We start from the raw sequence: 13,851 nt of genomic DNA on the forward strand, positions 1-13,851 counted from the left end.
ACAGTAATTGCTACACTAATATATAGTTAAATATAGTAGTTTTGTATTATTATTATTATTATTATTATTATTATTATTATTATTATTATTATTATTATTAATAATAATAATAATAATAATAATAGACTACAAAAGTTATACTGAAAAGCAAAAATTCGCTATATACAGGGACGTGTGATAGACATCAATTCTGTACATGCTCTTCAGGCTCTGGGTCCACAAATTGATGTGTTAAATATATAAACTGACTCTTGCGTATAATGTTGAAAAGTAGGCATTTAAAATAGTGAGTATTTCGCCAACACATTTTTTGGATGGATGTAGATGGTAATCCTCTCTCAGCTTAAAGACTAAAATAAATAAAAATAGAAAACGCTGCTTCTAATGCAGGAAATGTCATGCAACTTGCATGTGACTCCTGGAGGACAGCTTTAACTACTGGAATGACACTCAGCTGTTCCTCTTTTCAGACTCCTGTGGGTTTATGAAGGTCAGCACACGAAGGAGCTGTGGCAGAATGACGAGTCTTTCCGGTCTGTACTTTAACACAGTGGTTCTCAAACTGAGGGGCGCAGAATGTATCCTGAAGGAGCATGAGAAAGTTCAGGTTAAAAAAAATGATATAATATATATTACTGTCACATCCTAACCTATATATATATATATTAAATTAAATCTAAATCAAATCTAATTATTGCTGCCATCTGGTGATGTACGTTGTTTATTGGCTTACTATGTGGTGTGCACATTAGTAAACATTGGACAAAATCAGTAAACTTATTTGCAGTGTTAAGTTTGCTCTTATTACGATGGATGGGTGGCTGGTTCATGCAAAACAAAACAAAAAAACAGCAGCAGCAGTGACATACAGAAAAGCCAATGTCATGATGGATGATTATTTTATTTTATTTTTTAAATCGGCATATGTACATGTGTGGGGGGGTGGGGGGGGGCAAGTACCACAGACCAGAGGACGGGGGGGTGCAGTCCTGAAAGTATCAGAACCACTGGATTAATAGAATTCTTCTTCCCATTAAGATTTATGTACAGTATGACCTATTAAAGTTATAGTAAATATCTAGTCAAGAGATGTCATTTTCAGTACAGTAATCTGTTGCATATCCGACTGCGGTGGGACCAGAGTAAGGGCAGATATGTAAATAGGCAGATGAATGAATCTTGTTTTAAATACCATTATACACAGCTGTAACAATTACTATATTCACACAATTATTGTTTTGAGATTCAGCTTTTATTACGGAGCTCCCCTAAAGCCTTTGTTACAGGGTATTAAGGTATTAAAGCTTGTGACAGAGTAGCCGTCTGCCATGTGGGTGCGTGCATTTGCTGCTGAGTGACAGGCAGGAGATCGAGACGGACGTTGATACACCCCGCAGGATTTATTTACATATCAACACACTGAACCACTCCCATGACGCTACCAGCAATGGTTGCGCATGGAGCACATACAGGCCAGAGTATGAAAACATTGGTAGTATCTACAATCTCTGATCTAATCTCTGTTTAGTAACAAACTAACGTTTCTGAAGAGATTGATTATAGCGGACTATACATGATGGGTTGCTGTATTACAGTTCTCTCTATTCAGATCCTTCCAATGTATTGAATAGAACTTAATACCATTCAATCCATTGACCCCAATAAACAGCATTATAAGAGCAGTTTTAAAAAAAAATTGAAAAGCTGAAATACCGTTACTTTTACTACAACAAAATATAACATCCAGACCATTACAGAGCACTTATGAAATATAGCCGACAAATAAATTTAATTCAGCCCACACGCATTTTTATTTTTGCTTTTAATTGTACAAAAAAATATGTATCAATGCCAATTAACAATCCTCTAAACCCAGCTGTTGTGGTCTAAGGTGCAAACATCCGACATATTTAACACTTGAATGCCGATGGCTGATCATGCACTGGATGGCAGTGGGGGCTAATGGCGGAGATGTGGTCTAATGACTATTCCTAAAAACAGAGACTATGACCCCGTTCACACTACTGTGGTGGCCATGTCCGTCCCAGGGGCCGCTGCATATTTAGGTCTGAATCCCATTCACATTTGCGGTTTAAGGCACCTTGACGCGTTCACATATGTGGCGGATTGCCATTTTCAATGCAGCACAGTAGCAATTTTATGGTGTATATATATATACAGTGCCTTGCGAAAGTATTCGGCCCCCTTGAACTTTGCGACCTTTTGCCACATTTCAGGCTTCAAACATAAAGATATGAAACTGTAATTTTTTGTGAAGAATCAACAACAAGTGGGACACAATCATGAAGTGGAACGAAATTTATTGGATATTTCAAACTTTTTTAACAAATAAAAAACTGAAAAATTGGGCGTGCAAAATTATTCAGCCCCTTTACTTTCAGTGCAGCAAACTCTCTCCAGAAGTTCAGTGAGGATCTCTGAATGATCCAATGTTGACCTAAATGACTAATGATGATAAATAGAATCCACCTGTGTGTAATCAAGTCTCCGTATAAATGCACCTGCACTGTGATAGTCTCAGAGGTCCGTTTAAAGCGCAGAGAGCATCATGAAGAACAAGGAACACACCAGGCAGGTCCGAGATACTGTTGTGGAGAAGTTTAAAGCCGGATTTGGATACAAAAAGATTTCCCAAGCTTTAAACATCCCAAGGAGCACTGTGCAAGCGATAATATTGAAATGGAAGGAGTATCAGACCACTGCAAATCTACCAAGACCTGGCCGTCCCTCTAAACTTTCAGCTCATACAAGGAGAAGACTGATCAGAGATGCAGCCAAGAGGCCCATGATCACTCTGGATGAACTGCAGAGATCTACAGCTGAGGTGGGAGACTCTGTCCATAGGACAACAATCAGTCGTATACTGCACAAATCTGGCCTTTATGGAAGAGTGGCAAGAAGAAAGCCATTTCTTAAAGATATCCATAAAAAGTGTCGTTTACAGTTTGCCACAAGCCACCTGGGAGACACACCAAACATGTGGAAGAAGGTGCTCTGGTCAGATGAAACCAAAATCGAACTTTTTGGCAACAATGCAAAACGTTATGTTTGGCGTAAAAGCAACACAGCTCATCACCCTGAACACACCATCCCCACTATCAAACATGGTGGTGGCAGCATCATGGTTTGGGCCTGCTTTTCTTCAGCAGGGACAGGGAAGATGGTTAAAATTGATGGGAAGATGGATGGAGCCAAATACAGGACCATTCTGGAAGAAAACCTGATGGAGTCTGCAAAAGACCTGAGACTGGGACGGAGATTTGTCTTCCAACAAGACAATGATCCAAAACATAAAGCAAAATCTACAATGGAATGGTTCACAAATAAACATATCCAGGTGTTAGAATGGCCAAGTCAAAGTCCAGACCTGAATCCAATCGAGAATCTGTGGAAAGAACTGAAAACTGCTGTTCACAAATGCTCTCCATCCAACCTCACTGAGCTCGAGCTGTTTTGCAAGGAGGAATGGGCAAAAATTTCAGTCTCTCGATGTGCAAAACTGATAGAGACATACCCCAAGCGACTTACAGCTGTAATCGCAGCAAAAGGTGGCGCTACAAAGTATTAACTTAAGGGGGCTGAATAATTTTGCACGCCCAATTTTTCAGTTTTTTATTTGTTAAAAAAGTTTGAAATATCCAATAAATTTCGTTCCACTTCATGATTGTGTCCCACTTGTTGTTGATTCTTCACAAAAAATTACAGTTTCATATCTTTATGTTTGAAGCCTGAAATGTGGCAAAAGGTCGCAAAGTTCAAGGGGGCCGAATACTTTCGCAAGGCACTGTATATATATATATTATTGACTATTTTGACTTAATGTTATGGTGTGTAACGGGGTGATGGTCCCAGCTCACCCCCACCCACAATCACAGTATTCTCTCAAGAACGCATTAGAACACATTGACAGGTATAAATATTTATTTTCGTAATGGATACTTTACTCAGATTGCAAATGACTAATAGGTTAAACATACAAGGAATGACATTCACAAGACAAGCTCATGACTGACCACCTAATACTACTGAAAGACAATTAATTAATTCTTCAGTAACCGGTTAGACATGGAATCATTTTATACAAAAATACTCTATTTAACATTCACTCCATTTACAATAAACAGTCATATAATGTACATTACACATGTTTCTTCTCAGTTATACATATTTGTTTAACCTGCATTAATACTGTCTTTGTTTACAAACATGATCGTTAAACTATTCTGTTGTTAACTCATTATTATTATCATTGTCATTATTATTCTCTAGTCCCTAACCATTACAAGTAAAGACTGAACATCAGCATTACCCCTTCTCTTGGAAGATTACCAAACTTATGGCTATAACAAAACTCTTGCTCCACATGTAGCTACGGAAACTTCAGGAAGGGACGAGCCCTAAGCTAATACAGCAGTACACCGTCATATATCAAAGACGCTTTTCTCAACAACATACACGATACATAATAAACCACTGCTCTATAGCCAACAGAATAACATTAATCACATTAACAGGCATTGAAATATCACAGTGAAAATATCATTTTGTACACTTTCAAATTCTAAGCAAGTTACAAGCTATTGTAAAACAGAACTGCAGCATTCTCCAGCCAGATTGTCGTGAGACGCTGGTGTTGAGCACAGAAAAGAATCCCAAGTTTGCTGTTATTTACGTTGTGTTTCATTCTATTTATGTTTAGCGCTTCCCATGTGTTCTACAATGGCCTGCCTATGAGTGTAATCTATAGGCTTGCAACATGTACCAAACAGCACATTACCATCGAAGTGAAATTCATCCTTGCCAAACTCGTTGATCCAATCTGTAGGGGTGCTCGTTATTGTTTTCGGCATCTTTGAACAGCTCTGGATACTGACGGAAGTAAACTGAAGCCTCATTCTACCAGAAGCAGTTTAATTAGACAGGTATGTTTATGCAAATTTAAAGGAAAGTTGCCTGCGTTAATGTTTATATATGGTACGTGTATTGATTTGGTTATTGTCAAACAAACAAAAAAAGACTTGCATGTTTTTTGTCCCTCCTCTAATGTAAAGCAAAAAAATCTGCCATCATAGAAAAATCCAAGTTTTTCCGTGTTATCATAGAAAATGTAATTGGTAATGTGATACGAAAAGGCGGCCGAAGTCTACTTTGCATTCATACATATGTAACAGCTGACCCTGGTCTGGGATTGCAGGTCCTGGGCCACATCGAAACGGCGGCCTAAATTGAGGCCGGCCCTGGGCTGCCTTTTCTTTTTTGGAGCGTTCACATATGAGAAAAGGCAGCCCTGAAGCGGCCCTGAGCCACCTTACATCACAAGTTTGAATGGGGTCTATGATCCAGAAGACCAAACGTAAATGTTAGTAGTCTGATGTTTTTAGAGTAACTCCCACTTCAGTTTTCACAGATCCATTCCCTTTTTTATTTAATGGCACACAATCATATCAAAGAAGTAGGCCTACAGTATGTAGCATTAAATAGATACCATATGGCCAATTAGCAGAATTAAAACACAAATACAGTGAACAGGATGGCAGTTTCAATGTTAAAATAAGTCTATAGTCACACAGAAAGCACCGCAGTAGTGTTTTGTTTTTTAGACAAAAGTAAATTATTATACCAACATCTGATCCCAGCAGATGAACACTAAAAATACTTCATGAACTGCTGTGTAAGGTGCGTGTATATTTAGATTATTCATCGATTATAACCAGTGCAAACAGACCGAATGTAAAAACAGGGGCATTTACATTAGGTTTTAGAAAGAAAAAAAAAGTGCAAATCAAGCTTTGTTGCTTTAGGTTAAGTGGTGTTTTTCTTGAACCTTACCGTAGGAACATAACATTACTGTAATACCATACTGTATCAGTTCTGCTGGCACAACAATGTACATACAAAAAAACACAAAGAACCCATGCAAACAGCTGCATTAAAACTAATTCTGAATTGCTTGGAGTTTCTTCCCCCACCCCAGGTCCCTAAATGTTATTTTTAAAACTTGATACATTTTATGAGCTTCAAAAAGTATGGCTGTTTTGCACAGATAAGTTACCCGGCTTTAGTAAATGTGCACAAAATGTAACCCGATTTTAAATTTCCAGAACGTCAGAAAGGGGTAGGGCAGTATCCACCACAAGATTTGAATTTGTACAATACACAATTAACTGGGCTATGCAGTGTGACATGACCCAAGATGAAATGTCAAAGATGAACACATGGAATCCATTCCTATTGTTAAATAAATTGTTGTGTGTCTAAATGCCACACATGACTAATCTTCCAGACTGTTAATCCACTGGAAAGAAAAATAGGTCAGCTTTTTTTTGTTAAATTCATTGGCAGTTTAACCAAAAAGAACAGAAAAACTGTATTACCAATAATCTCTTTAGGATATTACTTAAATGAGATTATTTGAATAGGTCCATCCAATAAGCAGTATTTCAGAGAATCCCATGCATTCCAAAATGTTTCTAACTAGAACATTTCAATTGCAGTGAATCTATGATTTGCAGCAGTACTGTACATACCATACTAGTACACAAGGGATATGAGCAGTGAACTGCAAGAATGCTGTTGCATGGTGTACTCCCAACAAGATGAAAAAAAAAAAATAAATAGAGCGAGCATCTCCTAATTTGGCAAAGATCTAGCTGTTTCAGATGTTGGACATATGTCTGTAAACAAACTGAACAGACTTGAATGTGTGCCAAATTTAGAAATTAACTATATGTCAAAGGGCCCTATCACTCAGTGGAACTCAAGTGTTAAAACTAGGGCTGTGTTCAAAGGTTCGTTCACTAGCCAGAAATTCAAAGGTTTTTTCTCTGTTAACAGAAACCATTTGACAATGTGTGAATACTATACATCACACATTAAATGTCACCTCACATGCAAAATTATATGTTTTGATTTGTATAATGCATATTACTTACAAAGGTTGTTGTATTAAAATCCACTACCAAATAGTTATACGTAGCAACCCTATATGGCAATGCCTCCATGTATGGAGCAGGGTATTATGCCAAAAAGCATTGCGGGTGGGGTACCTATAGTGGTTGTATTGCTTCAGTAAAATATATAACTAGTGTACAAGACATTGTAAAGGAAGTGTTATGGTAAAATAAGCATGAAACATTCAAAATACAAGCCAACATCAATAATTCTAAATTTCAAAAACCGAGCACCCTCCCCTCCAGCGGCAGCTTACTGCAAGCTTACTGTATATATTGCAAGCAGCATCAATTAAGCGTACATAAATAATGTGTATTTTTATTTAAATTACAAAAACATGATTACTGTTCTACATAACGTATTTTTAAACTACATGTGAATGTTTTATTCAATTTTTATGGATTACCTGCAAGATAATAGGATTTTGAATCAAATATAAACTAGTTGCTATGTTGATGTCACCAGTACATTATGCAAATTAGTACAATCGACGGTTCGAACCTTCGTTCGGTAATGTGTTCCAAACCTTCGAAGGTCAAAATGTACCCTTCTGCTCCATGTTTTTCTTCCCATTACGTAACAGCTTTAACTGCGAGGATTTTTTGTGATTTTGACCTCCGCACCTCCACTGTTTCCGCTACGGATTCATTTCACATGTACTGAACCAGAAGATCAATAAGTCGATTGTCCTGACTGCCCTGCTTTTTCTGTGCCCACTGTTACAGTTTCGTAGAGTAGGGAAAACATATAATATCACTGAATTGATGTTATATATATACTGTGTATATATATATATATATATATATATATATATATATATATATATATATATATATATATATATATACACAGACGTGCTCAAATTTGTTGGTACCCCTCCACAAAAAATGAAGAATGCACAATTTCCTCTGAAATAACTTGAAATTGACAAAAGTAATTGGCATCCAACATTGTTTATTCCATATTTAATAGAAATCAGACTTTGCTTTTGATTTTTTATTCAACATAATATTGTAAATAAGAAAACAAATGAAAATGGTATGGACAAAAATGATGGGACCGCTAACCTAATATTTTGTTGCACAACCTTTAGAGGCAATCACTGCAATCAAACGTTTTCTGTAGCTCTCAGTGAGACTTCTGCATCTGTTAACAGGTAGTTTGGCCCACTCTTCCTGAGCAAACTGCTCCAGCTGTCTCAGGTTTGATGGGTGCCTTCTCCAGACTGCAAGTTTCAGCTCTTTCCATAGATGTTCGATAGGATTCAGATGAGGACTCATAGAAGGCCACTTCAGAACAGTCCAATGTTTTGTTCTTATCCATTCTTGGGTGCTTTTAGCTGTGTGTTTTGGGTCATTATCCTGTTGGAGGACCCATGACCTGCGACTGAGACAGAGCTTTCTGACACTGGGCAGTATGTTTCGCTCCAGAATGCCTTGATAGTCGTGAGATTTCATTGTGCCCTGCACAGATTCAAGGCACCCTGTGCCAGGCGCAGCAAAGCAGCCCCAAAACATAACCAAGCCTCCTCCATGTTTCACTGTAGGTATGGTGTTCTTTTCTTTGAAAGCTTCATTTTTTGTCTGTGAACACAGAGCTGATGTAACTTGCCAAAAAGCTCCAGTTTTGACTCATCTGTCCAAAGGACATTCTCCCAGAAGGATTGTGGCTTGTCAATATGCATTTTAGCAAATTCCAGTCTGGCTTTTTTATGTTTTTCTTTCAAAAGTGGAATCCTCCTGGGTCTTCTTCCATGGAGCCCACTTTCGCTCAAAAAGCGACGGATGGTGCGATCAGAAACTGACGTACCTTCACCTTGGAGTTCAGCTTGTATCTCTTTGGCAGTTATCCTTGGTTCTTTTTCTACCATTCGCACTATCCTTCTGTTCAATCTGGGGTCGATTTTCCTCTTGTGGCCACGCCCAGGGAGGTTGGCTACAGTTCCATGGACCTTAAACTTCTTAATATTTGCAACTGTTGTCACAGGAACATCAAGCTGCTTGGAGATGGTCTTGTAGCCTTGACCTTTACCATGCTTGTCTATTATTTTCTTTCTGATCTCCTCAGACAACTCTCTCCTTTGCTTTCTCTAGTCCATGTTCAGTGTGGTGCACACAATGATACCAAACAGCACAGTGACTACTTTTCTCCATTTAAATAGGCTGAATGACTAATTACAAGATTGGAGACATGTGTGATACTAATTAAAGAAACTAATTAGTTTGAAATATCACTATAATCCAATTATTTATTATCTTTTCTAAGGGGTACCAACAAATGTGTCCAGGCCATTTTAGAATATCTTTGTAGAATAAGCAATAATTCATCTCTTTTCACAGCTTCTTTGCTTTATTCTATGACATACCAAAGGCATGCAAGTATACATGATAAAATAGCTTTTAATTTCATCACTTTTCAGGGGGAATGAAGCATTATTTCAATGAGCTGTAAGGGTACCAACAAATTTGAGCACGTCTGTATATATATATATATATATATATATATATATATATTATATATATATATATAAACAACATTTAAAAAATGTAAAAAAGAGAGATAGATAGATAAATCTGACATCAACAGCCTATGCATGCTAGGTGAAAAAGTGCAACTAAAGGATTTTTACTGACCGTAGCAGTTTCTGTACATTTTTCATATGTCAGTTCCTAAGTGCCAAAGAGCCCAATTAGCTCTGTATACAGTGTTTGTTTACAGAAGACAAAAATCACCAGAATGATTAACACAGAAAAAAAGGGCAGGTACCAGCTGGCGTAGGAATATGGTCAAAACGAACATCGATCTCTGTTGCAGTTAACTGATGCCATTATTTAAGCATAACTCTCTGAAAGGTTAATCTAGGACATCTATGGGAATAAAAAAAATCTATTACATCCCCTGTCTGTAGTTAAGTAGAAAAGTAATACTTAATAATAAGTATATACCAGTGATCTTGAAATGCATCTAGCATTGTTGTCAAGGGCATCCATCATTTAACAATAGAACAGCAGTGTGATATCACATCTATTGCAATTCAGCTAGTGGCTTACTGCAGCTCCCTTTGATGCTCTGTGTGTGCGTGTGTTCCTCTGCAGGAGCAATGGCACCAAGCTTCTAACTATGGTATCCATGGCAATGGGCGGTGCCAACACTACATACAGGGGAGCAGTTTCTAGAGAACACGTAATGTGACATTCATTTTAGAACATCCAAGATGAGTCAACCTGCAGAAAACGATCAACCCCACTTCTTCCAAACCTACCTATACAGTACTTACCCACCCACTTAATCCCCTTTCACAGTGGCATGCTCTACCCAGGTTGGAATCTACCCAGGTCAGGACAGGGTGTCATGCAAGTTGGCTACGTGATTTCACCCTGCTTTTGATAAAGCAGGGTTGACCTGGGTGACAAACACAAGTGCACAATGTGCGTATCAATGCCACGGAAGCAGCTTGTTACGGACGCTTTCATCCAAACTTCTCTGGATTGAACTGTCGAGGCCCAAATTCTGATTAGAGCAAATGTGAGACTTTATACTGTACTATATTCAGTCTCTAATAGGCCTATACTATATTACAATAGTTTGGTTTCAATTCATATATTACTATATGAATTGAAACCAAACTATTTGTGTAAGTCCTTATCTTATATCAGTTAACCTTAGTGGAAAGTAAATATTCCCTGTTTGATCAAGCATGACTGACTTTTATATACAGTAATCTTTTTTTTTTTTTTTAAAGACATCTATTGATCTAATTGTTTTTTTGTACAAAAGATAAAGAGATAACAGTATCTCTACATTACCAAGTGAAAAAATAGTACCAAAGATATTTGACCACTCCTGATCAATTTTGTACCAGATGTTTAAGAATGCAAATCTCTCAGTATTTGATCAAAGCTACTTGATATCGGTTATGCTTGCATGACATCACGATACACAGCTTACAGTAGCAGCAGTGATAAGCCACTGTGTTGGGATTTACAGCTTGCTAAACCAATGCTTACCTCTTCTATGTAAAAAAACAGAAAATGCATGTACAGTATTGTATCCCCCACAAAGGCTGTAATAACCATTATAAAAAAAAAATAATTTGTTGTAATGAGTACCCATGGAATGTTTGATCAAACAAATTCCCCAAGATATAGCTTTCTTTAGCATAGAGGGGAAAAAAGCACACGTACCAGTACGCTTAACGGGTTATCCCCTCGGTTTTGGTTAGCAATTGTGAAACTTAAGTCAGCCAGCTTGCATGCTGTTTCTAAAGCTAGACCCATGTGTTCCTGAAATCAAAACAGAAAGTGTGTCCGGTGACTTTGCTTCTGTACTGTTCTAGAACCTGAATGCAATATTTTCTAACAGATGTGTACAGACGACTTCTCTAGATGCTGCACCAGTTTTAATTGGAGCAGTTCTTTTTCAACAGGAATAATGCAGATTTTAAGTCATAGGAGACAGCACACAAACAGGAGCGGTGGAGCACCAGACTAAATCATACTACAGATATCATCTTTTGTAAATAAATAAATTAATTAATAAAAATACAAATAGGTTCAAAACAAAGTCACGTTGGTTGATCTCAAAACACCATGCTACAGCACCTACTAGCTAAACCTCACTATTTATACAACCAAACATGCAAATCAATAAAGTCATTCAAATTGAACACAAAGTACAAAGGACCTTTGCAGATAAATAAATCAAAATCTTTATTAACTATTTTATAAGTACAGGGGTGTGATTTAAAAATTCCTAAAACATGTTACTAATATTAAGAAATGCTACGCATATTACAGCAAGGAAAGATAATACAGCCGTAGAAGTGACCTGGCCATTTTCAAACTTTCATTTAGCATGTGAAAATGCTAAACAAATGGAAACTGAAGCACACACTGCAGGATAAATAAAGAGTTTCTGCATTTGACTGAGCTGATCTCTTAAAAGTCACTGTGTTAGCTTCAGCCTTGTGACTAAGAGCATTAGGCTGGAGATAACTTTTTTCAAATATGCAGGTGTTACAATATTACTTTTGTAAGGCCATACACAGAATGCAAAACGGGTCACAGTGGTACAGTAGCAGTATACATTCGGGAATCAGCCCCCTACACCTGTAAATACGGAATGTGCCAGGAACAACATATGGGCTTCTAGATTATTCTAGAATGCTCAATTTGTAAACGCTCCATATTATGAGATTTGTGAACTATCTATGCATGTAAAAAATCTTTAGCCTTTCTCAAATTATGTATTCGTTGGCCAAATTTCAACTTTCAAGCCGAGATGTGCTGTAAGAATGACTCATCAAACTCTGCTTTAAGCCAATATGCGCATTGCTTAAATTCAAGCAATAATTAGGCATGGCTTGGCATTTTGTTTCCTCAGGGCCACGTTTGCAAACTTATTCAAATATATCGTCTTCGTGTTGTACAGCAGCCGCATTTAATTGATATAGCCAGTAAGCTCATTCAAATAAATTGACTAGTATTTACAGGGCTCCCTACGTTATAATTTTTTGTTTGTAAAAATACAGTTTTAAATCATCACATTTCTAGTCCTCAACGTTCATTGTATTATTATTCTCACAAATACCTCAACAACATAGGTGTTGCCGGTGGAAGATTATCTACATTCCTCAATGTCACCGTGTGACTCTGCTGTGGGAAGTGTTAATAGATAGGCCTACACCACTCCACTTGACCTTATGCAGTGAAGAGGTGCGTCAACGTAAATACATATTTCTTCACACACTATTTCCTCACAAATGTGTCACCTGACATGTCACGTTTTACCGTACCTTCAGTTGATGCTTTCAGTGTTGCTCTGCTGTACCCCATACCTTTGCATCTTCGCCCAACCAAAGACGTCATACATTAAACCAGAAAGTCTTTACAACCTATTTCATTTTTACAGCTTTTTGTTGTTTTATGTTTTACAAAGAATCAGCTACGTTTTAGGTTGTATATATTTACACTGTATTTTTACTGTACATACTTTAAAAAAAAAAGATTTCCCTTCACCGTGGTAAGCAAAGACACATTTTATTTTACATCGTACAATACTTACTTTTCTGAAGCTGCTTCTTTGCTGCTAATATTATCAAGCTTTTGCTGCTGATTAGCAGATACCACGTCTTCCGATTTGGTGCACAAACCCATGTAGCCGGTTCCCAGGGATCTGCTCCAGGCTGACGGCTGAAGCAATTGTCTGTACCGCCCGGCGTGGTGGTACTTGAATTTAGACACCACTTTGAGATCGGGGCAGGCAGTACTAAAGCAGTAGGAGACTGCTAACGTTTTATTTTTACCAATACCCGGCAAAGGACGATTTAAACTGGACTGAAACAATTCCTTTAACACTACGAAAGACCTGAATTGTAGCATGTTTTAATCTCGTAGCGGTAGTTACTTTAAATGTAATTCTAAAACGAAGACAAATAAGAAACTGCCACAACAGTCGCCCTGTTCCAGTTTCTGTGAAATGACTCATTCGCAACATCTCGATCCACTCACAATCCTTGGACTGCACGCCCATTGAAATCCTATTGGTAGTCTTATTTGAGGGTTCTCACATTTCTGTGTTCTGATTAGGGCGGTGATATATCGATCAAATTCATATCTGCATCACTTCCTACACAGACGATTTGCCAGCTGGGTTTTCCAGACGGTGGATAAGAGCGGTAGAAGCATCTGCTACCACGTGTGCACTGTATTACAGATATACAAAATGCATAGTGCTTTATTCATAACACGTATCATTTTTAACATTTCATATTGGTTTGGTTTAGTGTAAACCTTTTGATTCCTATACCTTGCATGGACTGTAGGGACAGGGAGATAAAACAAAAAAAAATGAAATAAAAAAGCAAGACGGGGTTCTAGT

General features: G+C 37.6%; 1 protein-coding gene across 4 annotated transcripts in view; it reads right to left on the reverse strand.

The window, feature by feature from the left end:
* LOC117426625 (glutaminase kidney isoform, mitochondrial) overlaps nucleotides 1-13,478 on the reverse strand; it is a 50,097-nt gene extending 36,619 nt beyond the window's left edge. For 2 of the 4 annotated variants that reach the window (XM_034925267.2, XM_034044392.3), the window contains exon 1: nucleotides 13,036-13,478. In XM_034925267.2, coding sequence (XP_034781158.1) covers nucleotides 13,036-13,352 — 317 coding nt within the window. In that variant the 5' untranslated portion in view covers nucleotides 13,353-13,478. The remainder of the gene's footprint in view (nucleotides 1-13,035) is intronic. The other 2 variants (XM_034044391.3, XM_034044390.3) reach the window with 2 other exon arrangements.
* Between the last annotated feature and the right edge of the window lie 373 nt (nucleotides 13,479-13,851).

Source organism: Acipenser ruthenus, chromosome 11 (assembly GCF_902713425.1).
Source record: "Acipenser ruthenus chromosome 11, fAciRut3.2 maternal haplotype, whole genome shotgun sequence".
In the NCBI taxonomy this organism is placed as follows: Eukaryota; Metazoa; Chordata; class Actinopteri; order Acipenseriformes; family Acipenseridae; genus Acipenser; species Acipenser ruthenus.